The sequence below is a fragment of the Lynx canadensis genome, chromosome D4 (assembly GCF_007474595.2).
Source record: "Lynx canadensis isolate LIC74 chromosome D4, mLynCan4.pri.v2, whole genome shotgun sequence".
Lineage (NCBI taxonomy): Eukaryota > Metazoa > Chordata > Mammalia > Carnivora > Felidae > Lynx > Lynx canadensis.
In genome coordinates, this window is record NC_044315.2 from 81,232,652 (window position 1) to 81,254,116 (window position 21,465).

Genomic DNA, 21,465 nt, shown 5'->3' on the forward strand with positions numbered 1-21,465 from the left:
TGGTACCCATTTATTGTAAAAACTCAAATCCTACAGAAAAATAAAACATTCTCTTGTGGTCCCCCAAATGTTCTTCCATAAAGTAACTATTGGTAAGTTTAATGTATATCCTTCCAAATTATAAAAGAGGTGTATACCCACCTACACACATACACACACACACACACACACACACACACACACACACACACACGTATTTAAGTTAACATAAATGAAATTGAGTATTTGCTTTTTTCACGGTGATCTCACTGTTGCAGAGAAATACCCTTTTGAGATGGGTGTGATACAGATGTAATCCTGGGGCATCAGAAAGTTTAATTCGTTCGGGATCACAGATTAGTAAGTGGAGGAGTCATTATTCAGATCGAATCTGTCTGCTTCCAAAGCCCATGTTCTCGCCACACTGTCGTCTTGCTTGTCAGGCTGCCGGCGTGGAACCTGTCTTCCTGCTCTGTGGCCTCCTTGTCTAGCTGCCATATCGCCTAGTGGCTCTTGTACCGGAGAAGTGTGTATGATGGGTACATTCCAGGAAATACCCTTTTCTTACACAACCCACACACGTACGGACCTTTAGCAGTCTTGAAAGGGAAAAAAAGGTGAGAGAAGAATGCCTAATGACCTCATTTGGGCTGGGGCGGCCACAGACTGCGTTTGAGCAGCTACAGCTGCTTTTCCTTCCCCTTTCTTCCCACCGCCTGCTTGCCATCGCTGCTTTCTCAGGGCCACTCATTGTGCTGGATGAGTTCCATCCGGCACATTGTTTCTCTGTGCCTTCCAGTCCTGCAGGGGCCTCCGTGCGGTGTTAGGGTGCCCGCCTTCTCCTCTGTGGTGTTGCTTCCTACCCGGCCTGCAGCTTGTTAGGCTCGCCTCCTGCTATTTCGGGATCCACGTGTGTGAAACGGGCCTCGCTCCCAGCACATAAGTTCTGGTTGAAACACATAAGAAAGTGCAATCCGGAATTGAGTGGAGCATGGACTGAGGAGAAAGTGCCACCAACACCTGTGTAAAAGCTGCACCCCAAAGGACAGGCTCCTCTTCTCCCTGCCCCTCCTCTGTCCTCTCCCCTTCATGTCCTGCCCCTGTTATAGAACATGGCAATTGACTGCTGAGGTCCGATCACTTTTCCATTGCAGTCCTCTCTGGATTCCCTTTCTCCTTTCTTCCCGCTGCACTTGGACTTATAGGGGAGCTGGAGCAATAGTAATGAACTGTATATGTAAGCAGGCCTTAACGTAAGAGCAGTGCTGTTCCGATCACTTCCACCAGTAAGAATAGCTGCTTCGATTTGTCTGGCACCAACAAAGAATGCAAGGGCCATCTGCACTGGACTCGGATCCCAGGTCTACCAGGAACTTGCTGAGTGGCCTTGGGCAGGTTACTTGATCTGGCTGAGCCTCCCTTTTCTTATCTGTGAAATGCAGGTAGTAGTGCCAGTGTGTCATAAGAGCGTTGTGAGGATTTATGGAGCTAATGCATGGAGAGTGTATCAGCTCAGAGGCTGGCACAGGGAAAGAGCTCTGCAAATGTTAGTTATCATTATTTTTACTGAAGGGGAGCAGGTACCATCCGAGTCATGTCTAGGCGAACGCAAGGGTGATAATAATAAGGTTCTTCCTTATCTCACTATCGTGCTTTATTTTCGTTATAGCTCTTCTGTTTCATTTTATGGATTTATTATTTCTCTCTCTCCTTCACTAGAATGTGGACAGGAAGAGCTCTGTCAGCTGTATCCCTAGCCCCGAAACAGGGCTTAGTGCGTAGTAAGTATGCAACAATGCCATCAGTGTTTATGGAATAATGGGATTAAATGAATATGAGCACTTGCTGTATGCCCACTGCTATTCCAGATGCTACTCGTATCAGCTAATATATTCCTAACAGTCTTTTGAGGTAGGTATATTATTATGCCTCTTTTACAGATGAAGAACCTGAGTCATAGGGGAATGGAGCTCTTTGGGCCCAGTGTCACACAGTAAGTGGAAAAGCAGGCAGTCTTTCTCTGAGCCAGGGCTTGACCCCCTGTGCTGTGCACTCGCTCAGTAGGAGACATCACCATTATTTTTATCACTGATATTATCAATAGCTTTTAAGTAGTTAATACCTACACGGTCAGCATTCTTTAACCATCCTCTCTCATTTGCTCCTAACACTCACTGTGGAAGAAAGGTAACATTTTTATTACTCCCCCTTCATGTGACAGTTGAGGAAATAAGAACAGATAGTGTTTATTGAGCACATCGCCGTGTACCAGCATGTTTATGAGCTCTTCTAATCCTCACAACAATCTCATTAAGTTAATGGTATTACACGCATTTGACAGACGGGAAAACTGAGGCAAAGAGGTAGAATGACTTGCCCCGGGCCGTGCAGCTAAGATGTGATGGATCTGAGCCTCAAACCCCAGCAGTCAGGCTTTAGGGACTGCTCTCCTGTGTGCCCACTGGGCATCTTCTCAATTCAGAGAGGGCAAGTTATGTGTACACAGTTACCCAGCTTGTAAGTGGCGGGGCTGGGATTGGAAATCAAGTCTGCCTTTACCACCAGACCCGTGTTCTTTCTCTACCTGCGTGTAACTTGGGTTTCCATCCTGCTGGGGTGACAGGAAGAAGTCAGCGGACTTAATCACGGTCACTCTGCTGAGAATGTGGAGATGTGGCCCCCGACCTCACCTCCTTTCTCTTTCCATCCTGCTGGGCTGTATTTCAGCACAGTATGTCTGGGTCAGCCAGGCCTTTAAGAGGCTCGGGACGGTCGTCAGAAAGCAGGTGGCCAGTTGTGTCCCCAGAGAGAACTGAAGTTACCACTGGTGGTAGAAGTCCCTCCAAAGTGCGCGTACGATTTTCTTTGGGCTAAAAGGACACCTGATGTCCTTAGGAGACATCAGTGTATATGAAACAGGCTGGTGAGCTGGCAGTGGCGGGGGTGAGGCAAGAGGGGATGGGGAAGTTGTATACCTAGAAGCATAGGAAGTCTGGCTGGGCTACACAAACAAAAACATTTCCTTCAGGGCCAGTGGCCCCAAGGCATCGGGCAGCGCCCACCCGCAAACAATAAAGTCGGGCGTGTGTCCGCAGCTGATTGCGGGCTGATGCCCCTACTTGGGGGGAGGGGGCTCCCAGAAGCCGGTGAGCCGGTGGTGAGGTTTCTCTCGGTGGAGCTGTCAGAGATGTGTTTTGATGGGCTGTTCCTTGGATGTGCAGCTTCCTTCCCCCTCAGCCCGACCCCCACAGCTGCTGGAGCCCAACTCACACCTCCCACCGCCTGCTCTCCTCTGTTCCCATTCTTTCCCTCTCCGCTTAAGCTGCTAAATCCTTTTGACGGTTTTCTCCCTCACGATTCATGTCCTGTTAGTATCCCCAAGCCCTGGAGAGCCTGTGGTAAGAGTAAGAATGCAGCCACCCCGCAGTGAGTGCCCATGGTGCACCCGCTGGCCGTGCGCCAGGCCCTTGCCACCACCATTTCATTTAATCCTTGCTTCTGCCCCCGTAGTAACATTCTTCCTCCCGCTTCACACGCGGAGAGCCAGTTTGGAGATGTTGAACAGCATGCTGACAGTTCTGAGGCCGACAAGCAGCAGAGTGAGGATTCCAATTCGAGGTCTTCTTGGCTTTAAAGCATGTTTTCCCCACCTTTTAAAGACCCCTGTAAGTAACCAGTGATCCTTGTGAAGTCTAGTGTCTGACATATCATAACTGGGTTTTACTGTAACTGCCCACGCTGAGCACAGCTTCCTCCAATACACACCTGGTGGATAGCTTTGTACATGTGTCCAGTTCTCGCTGAAACAATAGGAAGTATCATTTCAATCCGGGTGATTCTCTGCTGTGTGAGTTACCATCAGGGCATGCCCTGTGCTTATTGTTCATGCTCAAGGAATTTTGCAGGAAGGCCCCCATCCAGGATGTTACTGGAAGACCTGCCTGGTGGAGTATGTACAAACAAAGTGTGACCCTGCCAGCTCAGCCAAAACCCCTGCCTTATGTGGGGAGGCTCTCTGACCCTAGCGGAAAAGGCTGCTGTCTTCATCATCCAGCCAAGAAGCTGTTCCAGGGTGGGTCCACCGCTTTCCATCTGCCTGCCTACAGACTCCTGGGTAGACTTCTGCCATGTGCTTAGATCTTGTTTGTACATCACTATCTACACAAAATACAAATCTGGTCACGTTTCCTGGGCCTCACTCAGGCTCCTGGAACTCCACATTGTTCTTAGAATAATCTGCTAGGACTCTTTTAAACTTTTTTATTGTAGTAAGATATACATCCAAATTTACCATTTCTGGGGCACCTGGGTAGCTCAGTAGTCAAGTGTCCGACTTCGGCTCAGGCTGTGATCTCACCGTTGATGAGTTTGAGCCCCGCGTCAGGCTCTGTGCTGACAGCTCGGAGCCTGGAGCCTGCTTCGGATTCTGTGTCTCCCTCCCTCTGCCCCTCCCCCTCTCACACTCTGTCTCTCTGTCTCTGTCTCTCTCTCTCTCTCTCAAAAATAAACATTAAAAAAATTATTTTTTTTTCTTTTTCTTTTTTTTCTTTTTCTTTTTTTTATTTTTATTTTTTTAACGTTTATTTATTTTTGAGACAGAGAGAGACAGAGCATGAACGGGGGAGGGGCAGAGACAGAGGGAGACACAGAGTCGGAAGCAGGCTCCAGGCTCTGAGCCATCAGCCCAGAGCCCGACGCAGGGCTCGAACTCACAGACTGTGAGATCGTGACCTGAGCTGAAGTCGGACGCTTAACCGACTGAGCCACCCAGGCGCCCCTAAAAAAATTATTTTTAATTTACCATTATTTAAAAATGTATAGTTCAGTGGTATTAAGTACATTTACATTGTTGTACAGTCTCCAGAACTCTTTATCGTTTGGCAAAACTAAAAGTCTATACCCATTAAACAGTAACTTCCCATTTCCCGATCCCCCGGTTAGCCCCCGGTAACGGCTCTTCTCCTTTGTGTTTCTATAAATTTGACAATCTCGGTACCTCGTATTAAGTGGAATCATGCAGTATTTGTCCTTCTGAGTCTGGGTTATCTCACTCAGGGTAATGTTTTCAGGGTTTATGCATGCTATCCATGTGTCAGAATTTCCTTTTTGAGGCTGAATGCAATTGCACCGTGTGCATGTACCATTTGTGTGTCTCTTTACTTGTGGGTGGACCTACCGGGCTTCCATGTGACATTGAAGGGCCTGCATGCATACCCTTGGGCTTGCCAGGCTTGCCAGCCTCCTTTGGAACAGTCTTCTCTTCTTTCTGTTCTCAGCCTCACAGCCGTTTTCAGCCCCTCAGAGAGCAGTACCCACCTTCCTACCTGGAAAGCTGCCTTAACTTTACACCGACCATTCCCTCTGGTGGGAACGATCTCCCCCAGCCCCTCCACTCTTGCACCTCTTAATTTAAATGTCACTCGTCTTGAATGTCCCCACATTTTGCTCCTGGAATCCCACAAGAGACCTCGGTCAGACTCCCTTCCCCCACTAATTATTTTCATAGAACTCTACATGTCTTTATTGTGCTTATTACAACTGTAACATATTGATTAATTGTGCGTGTATGTGTGTGTAATGACTGCCTTCCTTGCCAGACGGCAAACTCGTGTGTTTAATGCTGTATCCCTCGGGGCTGGCATTGGGGCTGGCACACAATACGTGCCCAGTAAATAGCTGTAGAATGAAACCGTAAACTAAATGAATTAGCACTGAAAAGAGAAAAGTTCAGGGCTACATGCTGGGAGCATGTGGATTTTAAAATGCATGTGAGACGTTAAATTACTGATAGAATCTCAAAAAGCCATCTTGCTGAAGCATAGATTGTTTGCCCTGTCATTTCTCCGTTGATAAAAACTTCCAAGAACAAATGCATCATTATTTGAAGATGCCTCGGTGAATGCCAACACATAAACCACAGCAGCAAAGGCAGCTGACATTCTCTGAGTGTTTATTCTCTACCAGGCTTTGTACTGTGTGCTTTCCACGTATTCTCTCATAGAATCCTCACAAGAACCCTGAAAGGTAGATGCTTGGGTTTTTTGTTTGCTTGATTTTAATTTCTATTTCCAAATGAGAAGACCAAGGTCCAGAGAGTTTAAATAACTTGCATGAGGTCCCTCAGCCAGTTAGTGGCAGGCCCAAAGTGGAGGGGAGGCAGGGCGGACTCAGTCCTGGGCCTGGCACAGAGCGCCACCCCTCCCCGACGGCCCTTCCCCTCATTAACTGGAATAGCTCTCTTGTTATCTGTTTTATAAATTTATAAGTGGAGCCTCTGCCTTGGTTTTCTCTGAAGCCAGAGTTTTGTGGCTAAAGAGGAATGTGAAAACTCTAGGCCTGCAGGACAGATTTGACCTTTGCAGCCTCCTGCCTTCCTGCCATTAGACTCCCACCATGCTTCTGCCTGAAATGCAGTGGACCGAAATGCTTCCAAGGCATTTTCCAAGTCTCGAGGCAGAGTTGTACTTTTTTGCCTGGTGCTCCTGCGGAAGGTCCACCCCTCTGTCCTAGTGCCACTCACGCCCTTTCTAAGTAGTGGCTGACGAGTTTGTCTCCGCCACTGGACTGAGCCTCTGGGGAAGTTGGACCAGGCCTGCCTTCTCTCTGGAGCTCCTCGGCCTGGCCCGGGAGCTGGCACAAGACTCAGGGGCCTCAGCCAGTGCTTGATGAATGAATGCACGCCAAGTGCAGAGCGGGTGCTCAGAACCAACCGGCTGAGTGCAGAAGCCTGGAGGACAAACCAGCGTGTGCCGGGAGAACCCCCTGAACGCGAGATGGAGATGATCAGATGTATTAATCACTGGTTTGGAAAGGAGTTAAAATATTTCCATAATATGGTATGTTTCTTTTCTAAAACAGATGTGCCCTCGTTGTTTCATGAGGAAGTAATTAAGTGTATTTGATTAAAACATTCATAAACGCTATCATTTATTCAAAGCTACTATGTGCTGCTGTCTTTATTGGTACTTTATATATGTATTATGTCTGGTTCTTCCCATCACCCTGTAAGGTGTTTTTATTATCTTCATTTTACAGGTGAGGAATCTGAGGCTCTGAGAGATTAAGTAGCTTGCCCAAGGATACTTAGCTTCTGAGTGATAGGCATGGGAATGAAACACGTCTGGCTGACTTCAAAACCAGTGGGTTTCCATCACCCCAGCTGCTTCTGAACTTGTATTTGAGATACCTTTCGAGCCAACACCCCGAACCAGCATGCATATTCCCTTCTTCCTCTCCACCCTCCCTGTGCCCGCCACCACCCCCACTTCTTAACCCTCTCACAGCACCCCCTCTCCATTTCTTTAGATTATTGCCTCTGTGCTTGCATCCTGAAACTGAAACATTTTTGTCATTGTCAGTAATTGGGTACTATTATGTATGGAAACTGTTTGCTGTTAACAGTCTACTGTGGTCACATTTACATTAATACAAAATAATATGTTTGTATTAAGGCCAAATTACACTTAACTACAATTTTGTTTTCTTTATATAGCCTTTTACTCCTAAGACATCTTTGAGTCCCAATTTATATTTTTTAAAAATACATATGGTTTTTTTCTTCACATAAAATGTAAATGTAACAATGTGGTGAAAAGAAGTTGGTTAGATAAAAAATTTTTTATTAAAGATTGCCTAAGCAGTGGGATACTTATTTCAAATTATATATGAAATAGAAGATTGAAATACCTCTGCTCAGAGAAGTTTAAGACGTTTCTTAACAGACTCAGATTCATTTATTTTCTGCCCCTCCTAGTATTTCAGCGGGATTAAGTTTTTTGAATCACTGGATCAAGTTTTAATTTTCCTTTTCCTTCCTTATACTGACATATGCTTTGGCAGAACAAAAAAGAGACCTAAACATGTCAGCATGATTTTTGTTCAATGAATTAAAAACCATAAAAGTAACAAGATCTGATCCAAATCCCTAAACTCCTGACATGGTGGTTTTGTCCTTTTCAGTCCCAAGATTCGTATTACTGACTTTGAAAAGCTTTCTGCCTGGAAGCAGAAGTGATGGCAGCAATGCATAATTTATCTGAAATAGATTACAAGGGGTAGGCAGCACGGAGTAGTGGAAAGCACACAGGGCAGAGAGATCTGGATTTGAATCCCAGTCCCGTCACTCAGGCTCATGGGTAAGTCACTCCACACCTGTGCGCCTCAATTTCCTCACTGGAAGATGGGGGGAGTCTAGCTGGAAGAGTTGTTGCGAGGGTCTTTGAGGTAATGTGCTTAAAGTACTCACCTGGCATAGATGGGCTTAATAATGGCAGTAATCAGGATCATTTCTACTTTGAGAATACCTTCAAATAGCTGAATCCAGAAGAATTGATTTATAATGCATCTGTCCGCTTTGTCTTCAGAGCTCATCTTTTCTCAAAATTCTTTAATTTTTTTTTTCCCTCATCCTGTCAGGGAAAAAAAAATAGCAGGTAGATGCCACTAAATCTTTAACACCTGCTTGTCAGTGTTTCACATGGAACATAGACCCAGAACTTGGGATCGTCCTCACCAAGCAAGAACCACACTGATGGGAGGGTCAGGAACCGTATGCCAGTGATGTCCATTTCAGGACCCAGGGGGGCAGAGGAATTTTGTCATATTGAGACTATTGGCTTTTGAGACAGGTCAGCCTGGGTTTGGCCCAAACTTCTTGGGCCTCATTCTCTTCATCTGTAAAGTGGTGCTCATGATCTTTCAAGACCCTCCATGGTATGGGTTTCCAGCCTCTTGTCACTCTCTTGTTGTCTGTGTCCAGTAATTCCTCAAATGAAACCTGGTCTTTGCAGCTGAAAGCCTTTATATGTGCTCTTTTCTTCCTCCTGGAAATCCATCCCTTGCCACGCCAGCACGGACAACCGGCACTCATTCTTCAGAACCTAGTTGTGTATTAGTCAGGACAGGACGGGCTATGCTGTAGTAACAGACCATCTCCAAATCTCCATGGCTTTTCACAGAAATCTGTTTCTTGCTCATGCTGCCTGGTGGGTGCTGTTTATCATAGTCACTCTGGGACCCAAGCTGATGGAAGCTCCGTCTCCACTTGTATTGCAGCCAACAGACACAAATATGGTGGAGCACACACTGGCTCTTAAAGCTTCTGCCCTGAGGTGCGTCATTTCTGCTCATGTTTCATTGACCAGAGCAGTTGTGGAGCCGCACCAGACTTTAGAGATACAGGAAAAATGCTTTCCTACTGGAAGGAATAAGAAGCAGAACACTAGTGAGCAGACCCAAAGACTGCCGCACTTAGGTATTATTTCTTCAGGAGAGTCTTCCCTCGCTTGCTGCCTGCCCCAACTTGGACGGTTCCTGGCGAGTTAGCTGAGCTGCTCTTGTGCTCCTGTGGCACCTTGTACTTCTCCGCTTCCCTTACCACAGCACTTCCCACACTCCCATGGTAAATGTCTGGCTGAGGTCCCTACTAACAGAACAAAGGTCTGTTAGTGTTGACCACAAGTCTGTTACTGTTCACATGCCCGGCACTGCTTTTGTAGGTAAGTAGGCACTCAGCTGTATACGTGACCAAGAAACAAAGGCAGAGCAAACGTGTTGGGTTACTTTGCTGGGTTGTTGTGATGAGTCCATGTAACATAAGAATAATAATAAGTGCCTCATACAGTTGTAAGGTTCAGCCTTTCCCAGGGGTTTGTAGTAGGCCTTCAATGTGCTCATTGGCGTTGTTAGGAGGAGGAAGGGAATAGTGAAAATAAGTGGCATTGAGCACTTACATGTGTCAGACACTCTCATGACGTCTCTGTGGAAGTTTCCTGGTGTGGTGGTTGGGACTCGTGTTCTGTCTTGGTCAGTTTTGCAGTGACGCACAAGTAATTTGCTAAAATAATAAGATTCTGAAGATTGCTACTTGTTTCGGGTGATTTAGAGATTTGACGATGGCACGTTTCTATAGCATCATCACTCATTTGTGTTGCATCTTTAGTGGGTGAGAAAGGGGTAGAGGTAGAGCTAATAGTGACGTCCTTTTATTGAGTACTTAAAATGGGCCAGGGCCAGTGCTAAACAGTTTATGTGCACCATCTCATATAATCTTCACAGCATCCCCATTATACAGGTGGGAACTCTGAGGAGAGGAAGTCAGTTATGCATGGTCAGGTGGCATGGTTAGGACACCCTGGCTTGAGCTTTTAAGCAGTACTCTTCGTAGCTCTCCTCACCTGACTCACCAGGAACTTTACTTGACCCTGAGCACACCCCTGGGCACGTTTCAGGAACATAAAGGTCATCACCAAAGGAGAGCAAAGCTACGAACCGTGGAGCTACTGGACAGAGTCATGTTAAATTCTTGGCTAACAGATACTGTAGAGGATGATTTTGCTGAAATGTTCTTCTTTTTTTTTTAAATCAGAGTGACCAGGGAGCACAGGGAAATGCTGGTGAAACTGGCGAAACAGAACACCAACAAGGCCAAGGATTCTTTACGGAAAGTTCGTACCAACGCAATGAATAAGCTAAAGAAATCAAAAGACAAGGTCTCCGAGGACACCATTAGGCTCATAGAGAAACAGGTAACTGCCGCCAACAGATGTAGTAGTTACGTCTCTGACGCAGGGAACCACTTGTTTGTGTCTGAAGAGAGAAAAACTAAAACAATACCCCTGATTCTTCCATTGCTGTGATCAGGACTGATAGAGTCTCTGTTCTGGGCTTAGCCCTGGGGATATGGAAGAAGGGAGGGTGCTGTTGATGCTTTGCTAGGTCCCAGGCTCCACGCCGAACCCTTCATTTCTCCCCGTTGCTACAGAGCTGTGAAGTGGGTCGTGGGGAAACTGAGGTTTGGAGAAGGTAAATAACTTGCTCAAAGCCACACTGCTGGTAAGTGGTCCCAGTGGATCCCAACACAGGCAGACTAACTTAAGAGCCTGTTTGCTAATACTGTCGTGTGGTTGGTTGGGTGCTGACACAGAAGGACTTAACGGTGTTCTTCCTATGCTGAGTAGCGGCACTTGAACAGACCGCAGTAAAACATTGAGAGACTGGAGGAAGGTAGAATAACAACGCAAAGGTATGCTGTGTAAAAGAACGTTGTGCGGGTGGGTGACTGGTGTGAACAGTGGCTGGGACTTCGGAATGGGTAGAAAGGACACAGTGGCCAGTTCATGGAAGGGCTTGGAGGCCACGCTGAGCAGGTTGAACTTTAGCATGTCCAGAGACTCCCACACGGGCTGTGCCACTTTATCAGTTGTCTGATAAATGCTGCCTAACAGACCACCTCAAAACTCGGCGATTTACAATATCGGGCATTATTTCTTAGTCTCGTATCTGCTCAGCTGGGGGGTCGTGGTTCTAGGCTGGGCTTAGTGGGCTTGGCTCCAGATGTTGGATTGGGTTCAACTCTGCTTTATGTGTCTCTCAGTCTTCTGGAGTCAACAGTCTTCTCAGGGCATCTTTGCAACAGCAGATGCCAAGAGCGTAAGCCCAACCACTCAAGTACATTTTAAGCACCTGTTCTTGGTCCATCCCATTGGCCAAGTGAATCACATGGGCCAAGCCCAGTATCACTGAGACAGGAAAATATGTATATTCATGGAACTGCAGGGGAGGGAGTGAATATTTATAGAATAGTAGTCTAATCCACCACAGCATCACAACCACTTGAGGAGCTTATAAAAATACAGGTTTCTGGGGCCCTGCTCTCAGAGATTGAGTCAGTGAGTCTGGGGTGGGGCCTAGGGATCTGCATTAAAAAAAAAAATTTTTAATGTTTATTTTTGAGACAGAGTGAGTGGGGGAGGGGCAGAGAGAGAGGGAGACACAGACTCCGAAGCAGCCTCCAGGCTCTGACCTGTCAGCACAGAGCCCGACGCAGGGCTCAAACTCACAGACTGTGAGATCATGACTTGAGCTGGAGTCAGATGCTTAACTGACTGAGCCACCCAGACGCCCCATGGGATCTGCATTTTTAAATGCTCCTCCCGTGATTCTGATATAGTAACTCCCTGGCAAGATTTTTTCTTTTTTGCAGACCGTGGGGAGGTCATATCTGTGCTTATGAAAGATGACTATGGTGGCTGTGTAGAAGACAGATTGTAGGGGGCACGACTGGAGGCAGGGAAGCCAGGGGGGCTGTTACAGAAATCCAGCCAGGAAATGGTGGTCTGAACCTGAACCGGAACCGGTGGAATTAAGATAGGAAGATGAATTTACTAGTATTTAGGAGATAGAATAATGTTTAGCATAGTATAATGGGCTTGCTTAAAGTCTCTGCATCCACCATAGAATCATTATTTTAGGATGATTGAATGTGAGTGTGGGCAGGATGGGGAGTAAGGAGAGAAGAGGTTGGAAGCAAGGAATGCTGTTAGGGGGCATCTGGAGGAGGCCATAAATTAACCAATTGCTCTCCTCCTGGACCAGCGGTTAGAATGCCAGTTGTAGGCCGGCCTTAACCACCACCAAAGAAAAAGCTGGGCCTGGGCTCTGCTCCTGCATTTTCTGATATTCAGTATGGTTACCTAGGAATGTATATTTTTAAAAAGCTGCCCAGGTAATTCTGCAAAAGCAGACACAGAAGGTGATTAATTACCTAGAAGCCTTACGGCGTACCCCTGTGATGATACCAGAGTTAGATCAAGGGAGTTCTGCACTTGATGTCCTGTGACCCTGGGGACATTTCTTGACTCCTTGTAGTCCGTTTGTTCTGTAAAAAGGGATTTGTAATTCCTGCCTTAAAGGGTTGCCCTGGAGATGTTAGAAGCACCTTTAGAATATCCAACTCCTGGACTCTCAGAGCTCTCTTCTCACCTTCTTTGTGCCCTCTTCTTCTCTTTTTTCCCTGTACCAGCTAAAAGAGGCTCCTGGGTTAGGCTAGCCTTTCTGAGCACCCATCCTGCCTTGCAGGAGTCTGTCCCTGGCCCCACCTGGGCCAGCTCCTTGTCCATCCCCAGGAGAGTCTGTCTCTACAGTCAACACTAGACCTGAAAAGACCTGCTTCTTAGTGGTAGGCCTGTGGACCTCGGGAGCCTGCCAGGCACTCCTCCCTCAACAAGACTGGCCCTGTGCCTCAGGGACCAGAGCCTGTGTTCCCTGCAATGGGAAGAATGATCAGATAAGCAATACTCTTGATAAAACCCACTTGACAAAGTGGCTAGAAGCCTTCACACCAGCACCTGGCTTTTCACCTTCCTATTTAGACTAGATTTTTTTCTTCAATACTTACAACTGTTTACTATTCTTATTTTTCAAAATGAAGATAACTTTATTAGTTTTCTGATGCTAAGCTTATACATGTTTAATGTAATTTATTTTTTTAAAAATAAGAAGATAGTAATTGGAATCTCATCCCCCAGAGATGACCATTGTTAACATTCTAGTGCAGACCTTCAAGTTATCTCTGGAAAGGTATAACGTCATATTACAAGAGAAAGGATCACCGTGTATATACATAATATATCCAGTGCAAGAACCTTTATTATTTAAGATATTATCATTTAAATGTGAGTTCTTATCATTAGATTAATAGTTTATTGTCATATGGTTAAAAGTTTGAGTAAGAAAATCTTCAGGAGACAGGCTGGTGCACACTTTGTTTTATTCTTTTTCTCTGACAGAAGGCACTAATCTGGAGTTTTGGGTGTGTGTTTTTTGTTTTGGTTTTTTGAATAAGTGAGACAAGCTGATTGTTATTTTATCAAAGTTTGTAAAAATGTATTTGTTTACTTCGTTCTTGATTATTAAAGTGTAATGTATGCTCACTGTAGAAAATGTAGAGTTCAGAAGACTATTTTAAAACATGGGGGAAAAATCCACACCATAAACCCACATTGCAGAGACAACTGCTCTTAACATTTTGGAGTATTTCTGCTTTCCCTCTTTTTTGTTTTTTTTTTTTTTAACTACACAGTTTTTAACATGGCTGAGAATGTAGTATTCATACAGTTTTGTACTCAGCTTTTTATATTTTCTGTTTAGCATTAAAACCATTAGCATTTTCTCATGTCTTAAACAGCCATTTCTGATGGTTATGAAATAGTCTGTCTTGTGGTTTATACCATAATTCACTTTCATAAGCCTCTTGTTGGACATTTAGTTTGTTTAAACTTTTTTGTTATAAATAAGGTTGCAGTGAATATTTTTATACATAAATCTTTGTAGAGATGATTTCCCTAGGATAGAGTCCCAAGTGTGGAATTATTGCACAATAGGAATGCATATTTTTAAGATTCTTACTGCCTAAATCACTCGCAAGGTTTTTAGAATATGTATATTTTTAAAAATTTGTTGCCTTTTCTAATGCCTAACATCTGAACCCAGAATTTTTAGTGTGAGCTTGAAATGCTGCTTATCTTGGAAGTATTGCTTTTGTTTCTACACTCCACAGAAAAGATTAAGTTATTCTTTGTATAAATCTATACAACCTTTCTAAAATAATATAGCAATATATACCAAAATCCATACATTTCTGATTCAGTGGCTTAGGAATTTATCCAAAATAAAATTGTTGAGAATCTTACCTACAGAGGTATCTGTTGGAAATTGGAAACTGTCTAAATTTCTGACAGTGGGAAAATAAATTGTGTTACATCCACTTACTGGAATCTCTGTATAGAGACAGTTATAAAAAATATTTTGCAGATATGGTAAGTTTCTTTTGGAATTTATTTATTTAATATTTATTTTTGAGAGAGAGAAAGAGAGAGAGTGTGTCAGGGTGCGAGCAGGGAGGGGCAGAGAGAGAGGGAGACACAGAATCCGAAGCAGGCTCCAGGCTCTGAGCTGTCAGCCCAGAACCCGACACGAGGCTCGAACTCACAAACTGCGAGATCATGACCTGAGCCAAAGTCGGGCGCTTAACCAATTGAGTCACCCAGGAGCCCTGGAATTTATTCTTTTAAGGTAGGTTACATAACAATATTATAATATGACTCCATTTTTATAACAGAACCTTTCATGTACATAAAAGGATTGGCAGCTTAGGGGTGCCTGGCTGGTTCAGTCAGTAGAGCATGTGGCTGTTGATCTTGGGCTTGTGAGTTTGAGCCCCACATTGGGTGTAGAGATCACTTAAAAATAAAATCTTAAAAAAAAGGGTGGCATCTTATCCACTAGAGAATGTTGTTCATCATTTCAGGCAATGGGATTATGAGCAATTTCAATATTATTCTTTGTGGGACATTTTTTTGTATGTTCCAAAATTCTTTTGAGGTCAGATTTTTAAAAACTATGTTATAAAACTCTTCCTTCTTTGGTGTATAAAAATGGAAGGATTTGGTTGTGGGTTCTATCCCTAGAGTCCCTTCTGACCCCCACCCCCACCCCCACCCTCCCAGTCCTCAGCCCAGGCCAGCTCTGCTGAAGAAGGACAGGGGCCTGCCCTCCCGGGACTCTGACATCCGCCAGCCTGCTCTCTCACCTTTGCGTCAGTAAATGGGCCTGCCGAGCACGAAAGCACTTGGCAGAAACCACCAGTACATCTGGCCAAGATCTTTCACTGCCGTCTTTTTCTGAGGAGCTTGCTGCTCTGAGTGAGGCTGGGTGCTGGGGGCTGAAGGAGGGCAGGGCTCCTAGCGGACAGGACAGGCACGCAGGCAGGGGGCTGGACCAGGTGAGGCCCTGGGTGTTCCGACAGGCCTCGAGAAGGCTGACTTTACCCAGCCCGCCCCGGTGCGCCTTGTGCTCCCGCCATCCCCTTTCCTGTCTCTGCCTTCCCCTCTCCTGCACTAGAAGGGAGCAGATGTGGTGGCGGTAGGGTGATGGTGATGTGATCTCTATGAGGCAGTGTATTAAAACGGAAAGGACTCTTGCTCTGCCGGCAGTCAGGCCTGACTGACTCCCATCCCAGCTCTTTTACTTCTCAGCTGCTCAGGTTAGCGAACGGCTTCACCTTTCTGAGCTTCTATAAAGTGGGAGTAGTGGGTCTTATCTCCCAGGACTGGCGAGAAGACCAAAGGACATATATTAAACGCGGCTGGTGGGGTTGCTGGTCCTCGCTAAGCGTCCGCTATATTTGCCCGTCCCTTTCCTTTCCCCACCCTTTGAATGTAGAACTGGGATCGGCTGTTGGAGTGACCCTCACCCAGTTCCACTGGTGCCGGAGGGGTGGGGGGACTCCCCAGGGGAGTCGCGGCACCAAACTGGCAGTTGGGGTGGGTGAGTTCCTCACTCAGTCTCACCACTGACTTTCTGATGTGACCTTGGGCAGGAGAGTTAACATTTTGTGCCTTGGTTTACCTCTGTACAGTGGGGATAATACCTGACCCACCTGCCTTACAGAGGTTATGTGTGGTTGTTGGATTTGAATGAAATAACAGAGGACAAAGCCCCTTTGCATACTAAAGAACTGCTGTGCAACCGGCAGGTGAACTAATGAAATATTCACAATGTTTTAAAGGGAGATAATAACAGCATTTCATATGTTTTGAGGATCATGTGAAATATGCACAGGAAGTTTTTAGCCCAGTGTCTGACATGTAGTGATACTCAGTAAGAGGGAGCTGCTGGTGGCAGTGGGGTCATTGTTGGTGATCATTATCTTAAGTCTGACGAAGACAGACAAGATGAACTTGCAGCCTGACTGTCCCCAGGGGCACTTTGTGCCTACAATTTGGTAGAAAGTTAGTAAATATTTCCATGAATCGATTAACTTGAAGTCAGGAAATGATAAACTCAGAGTAACACAAGCCGATTTGCATAGCATATAAGCCGTTTACGCTGTGCCTGCATATCGATGAACGCGCTTAGCCCGTCACAACCACTCTGAGGAAGGGCCCAGCGTCCCCATTTGAGAGATGAGGAAAGCGAGGCTCAGTGACTTGCACATTGTTATCCCACCGAGAATGTAATCCAGCACCCACATTATCGCACTGTTACCCTAGGTATTCTTCCTCCCCCTGGTCCCCACTCTTGAACCCAAACTGCCCTCCACGCCATTTTCCCAGAGGAGCGTTGTGATGCTGGCTCCTGCCTTCCCAGGCTGCCGGCCTCCAGGCGCTGGAGTGCTGCGGGCACCATGCCACGCGTCGTGCAAGGTGGCCGCCCCGGGGGCGGGGGGGGGGGGCAGCGGGCAGAGCATCTAAAGAGTATGTGGCTGAGTGAGGAGGGCCCAAGCGGCCGTTTGGAGCCCAGCCGAGTGCCCGGCAGCCCCTGAAACGGTGCTTTCCCAGCTACAAACAAGCAGCTGTTGCTATGGTGAGAGCCTGGTTGTCTCCCTGCCCGGGGCCAGTTGCTCCAAATCCTTTTTAGTTTCTTCCCTTTCCACAGTGCATTTAGTTCCCAGTTCCTGGCCAAGGCCTGTGGTCTGCAAATAAAGATGTCAAACAGCTGCTGTGCCACTGAGCACACACATCCTGGGCCCCGTGCTGCCCCCTTCAAGGCTTCCTGCCTCGGGTCCCTTTTAGACGTGGGAGGGAAGCTGCCGCACTTACTAAGTTGTTTTGTGTTTCTCGTACTTATACCCTCACCGCGAGAAATAGACAGTCTTTGCCATTTTTAATGGCTGTATGTACTCATATGCTTCCCTGTTCTATCACTTTAGATTTTCTGACTTTTTGTTATTAAAAATAAAGCCTATATATATATATATATATATATATATATATAAAATATGTATTTGCATATAGAACGTTAGAAATTTTTTTCAGATTCCATTCATGTGGTAATTTCCCAGTGGAGAGATTTGGGGGGTGAAAAAATGTTACGGACATTTGCATCCACTTGAATTCTTTTCACTGATGTACGAGCTTATCCATTTTACCATAGCTTTCTGGAGTCGAATATTGTAATTAAAAACGACAACATCAGATTTTGTTAACTACAATAACTGAATTATATCTTATTTCCATTTGCATTTCTTCCGTGTCTGATGAATTTCCCAGGTTTGTTAACCAGATTTACTTCATCTTTTCTCAGGACTTCTTTTTTCTGCTTAAACTATTGGGATCTTAATATTCTTATCAATTAGTATGGGATTTAGATAGCAGAGTGTCTGAGGTGTAGGAAATTCTAGAGGGTCATTAAGTGACAGAGAAAGCTGGCTTCTCTGTATTCTATAATAATATTTAAGAATTTTGGGCTGTGAAATCAGACTACTCAGGATTCAATTTTGTCATTGCTAACTGAGCTGTGTATCCTGAACAAGTGATTCACTGCCCCAGTTTCCTCATCTGTGAAATGGGGATAATAATTGTATCTATTTCATGGGGCTGCTGTTAGGAATCAGCATGGTGCCTGAATAGTGTGAGGCTTTTGTCACCGTTACCGTTTCCCAGATCACTTCCTCATAGCTTTGGAATGTCTGTCCCCCTCTCCTTCGCCAGCCTCAGTTATCGGGCTGTCTCATTTTGTGTCCCTGCAGATCAGCCAAATGGCCGATGATACGGCAGCAGAGCTGGACAGGCATCTGGCAGCGAAGACCAAAGAACTCCTCGGATGAAAGCCCACCAGGGGCAGCAGTACTCCAGAGCCTGGTTTCTGCTGGAGCCCGTGGGTGGCACATTGGCACCCCTCTTCCCCGTCTACACCGAAGGCTGCCGTCTTGCAGTTGTCAGTGTTTGTGAGGCTCAGCCTTCCAGGCCTTCTGGTGGGGCACCCAGACTTGTTCCTTCTCTTCTTCCTGCTCCCTGTCCACCCCATTCTGCCCTGGCCCTCTGCCATGGGTGGCCCTCAGAGAGTATCTGTTGCTGACAGATGGCCTCTACTTCAGGCATTTGCCCTGATCGTGACATTGCCAAGCAACTAGGACTATTGACAGGCTTAGCCCGTCTGTTTCTCATCTTGGGAGCCTCCTTCTCAATTAGTCAGGCCCTGTCCCCAACTTTGAACTCTGGGCTGGTGTGGGCCTTCACCTGTGACTGGATCCCTTCGCCAGAGGCCCGTTCTTACGTAACAGTAAAATCAAAATAAATTGTAAAGAATAACAACCACAAAGGAACGGGTAGAGTCAATCCGGATTAATGTTCCCTAAGGACCTTTACGGAAAGCCACCAGAACAATACTTTTGCCTCTGAGTCATCTTCACACATGCTTTTTTCTCTGCCTCGACCGTTCCTCCGCTGCTGACCTACCTGGCCAGTCCTGTTCATCCTTCACGTCCCTGCTTGGGTACCACTTGCTCCGGGAAGTCCTCCTCATTCCCCCAACCTAGGGCTCCTATTATTGGCTCTCAGGACTGTCTACTGCTTTGAATTGAACCTTTTTGATACTTAGTCTCTAGATCTTCATTTTCCTCAGATCTTGGCATAATGTCTGGAACATAGTAGGCATCGAGATGTGTTGTGAATGAATTGCACAGAGTAGTCGCTCAACAAATACTGGCTTCTTTTCCCGTCCTTCCAATCATAACACCATCATTCTGTCATTTTCCACTCTTGCCTTGCCTTTGTCCTCAGCATTTACTTGGTGATGAGATACCTTTCCCCCAGGGCCCGCCTGTTGTTGACAGACAAGTGGTTTGTTGTGGCTCATCTTTGGGTGCTGGGTTGTTAGGTTTTTTCTCCAGTAAACAATCGATTGATTCTCCATAATAATTAATCTTCCTTCCTTCCTTCTTCTTCCCTTTCCCTTCCCTTCCTTTCCTTTCTTGCTTTCCTTTCTCTCATTCATAATATAGCCGTCATGAGTTAGATGCAGTTCTAGGCAATATCTTTAATCTTCATGGTACACTTGTGAGATGTGTATTCTCTCCACTTTTCAAATAGAAAAACTGAGAATGGGGACTTGAGAGTATTGGGTAACTTGCCCAAAGTAATAAGCCTAGCAAGTGATAGAAGGTTCCATTCTTCACTGTCAGTCTCATTTTACCAAGAGGGAGGAGCTCAAAAGAGGTCAAGTTTCTTGCCGGGGGTTGTTACACAGCTAGCAAGTGGCAGAGCTGGGATTCAAACTGAGGCCTGATCTAAAGCTTGTGCTCTGCCCACGCATCCTGCAGCCTTCATAAACATTTATTGAGCACACTGTGTATCAGGTGCTGTGCTACATGCTGGGAATGCAAAAATGGGTAAGGTGTGACCTCTGTCTTTGAGGGGTGCACGGCACACTGGACTGTCTCAGGTGGAAGGTAGGAAGTCCATTCCAGTTTTGTCTGCCTTTCGAGTGGCCCCCCTTGGGCAGCAGCCAGGCCTGGCCGCACTCCTTCGAAGCAGCACCCAGCTTCCCTTTGCTGTCTGACTCCTCTCATATTCTATCCCTTGCGGGAAGTCTGCTCTTCTCCCGCTGCTTGTACTAGTGGAGCACACTGTGCACAGCCAGTGGGGGTTCAAGGTCAGAATCAGGTCAAAAATGAAAGAAGCAAACACAGTCTCCTGCCCCGCTTACCTGTCCTCGGTCCAACCCCTCTCGCCAGCCCTGAGTGGCCATCACACGATCGGAAGTCAGCTGAGGGAAGAACAGGGATGGAAATAGCAATCGAGGAGCCTTTTTTGGGGTAAGCCACATGGCGGGGGCATTGCAGCAGCCTTTCGTGAGTGGCCGAAAGCCCCCACTCCTAGCAAATGTGCTTCTCAAAGATGCAGGATTTTTTAATAAACAGAGGAAATGATAAATTATGTTGTAACTCCACTCCAAAGGCATTTGGTTCTTAACAGCCAAATCCTCTGTAGTCTTTAAATAAACAAAAACTTATTTGGTGAACAGACAGGGTTGTGGGGGGAGGTTGGAAAATGAAAGATTTTCTGTACTTGGGTCCCACATGTCAACAATTTCTCTCCTGTGTGTATGTTGGCCAAAGCTGTATATCATGATAAATGAATAAAGGAAAACCTCCAGCCCAGGGCAGTCAGACGGCTCAGCAAATGGCTTTCAGCTGATTGCTCTATTTTAGCTGACATTTATCAAAGAGTTTCTCTGTTCCTCTGTGTCAGGGCTGCAATGGTGGCAGGGACGAGAACGGGACTACCTGTTTGGATCCGCTGAGTAATGAGTAATGCTGGAGCAGTGCTTTCTCCCTCTCCCCTTCCTTGAGCCTCTTTCTCTCAAAAGGAAAAGCTGGGTATGGAAATCCCTTCCCTTGCCAGAAGAATTAACCACCTCCTCTGTTCAGTTAAACTGCTTCCCAAGCCCATGAAAATGACAGGCCAAAGAGAAATTGAGAACTTTTGTCCTATTTATTTATTTTTTTCTTTTTTGCATGTGTGTGTGTGTGTGTTGGAAATTACAAAAGAAACTGGGATGTAAAAAGTTAAAAGAGAAACTTCTTGTAAGTTCCTAATCTCACTCCCCTTTGACAATTAGATGTATATCCTTCCGGATCTTTCTCTATACGTACATAATTTTTTAACTTATTTTGAGAGAGAGAGAGCGCATGCACAAGCTGGGGAGGGGCAGAGAGGGAGAGAGAGAGCATCCTAAGCAGGCATTGTGCTGTCAGCACAGCGTCCAACACAGGGCTCAATCCCATGAACCGTGAGACCATGACCTGAGCTGAAATGAAGAGTTGGACGCTTAAACAACTGAGCCACCCAGGCACCCCCATACATAATTTTTAAAAAAGCAGGAAAGGGAACTATTCTGTTCAGACTCTGAAGCTTGCCTTTT

General features: G+C 45.9%; 1 protein-coding gene across 5 annotated transcripts in view; it reads left to right on the forward strand.

Moving 5' to 3' along the window:
• MRRF (mitochondrial ribosome recycling factor) overlaps positions 1-20,728 on the forward strand; it is a 54,752-nt gene extending 34,024 nt beyond the window's left edge. For 4 of the 5 annotated variants that reach the window (XM_030292974.1, XM_030292981.1, XM_030292977.1 and 1 more), the window contains 2 exons: positions 10,346-10,505; positions 18,290-20,728. In XM_030292974.1, the coding sequence (XP_030148834.1) occupies positions 10,346-10,505; positions 18,290-18,367 (238 nt within the window). In that variant the 3' untranslated portion in view covers positions 18,368-20,728. Of the gene's footprint in view, positions 1-1,698; positions 4,299-10,345; positions 10,506-18,289 lie in introns of those variants that run through there. The other variant, XM_030292979.1, reaches the window with a different exon arrangement.
• Positions 20,729-21,465: the final 737 nt, after the last annotated feature.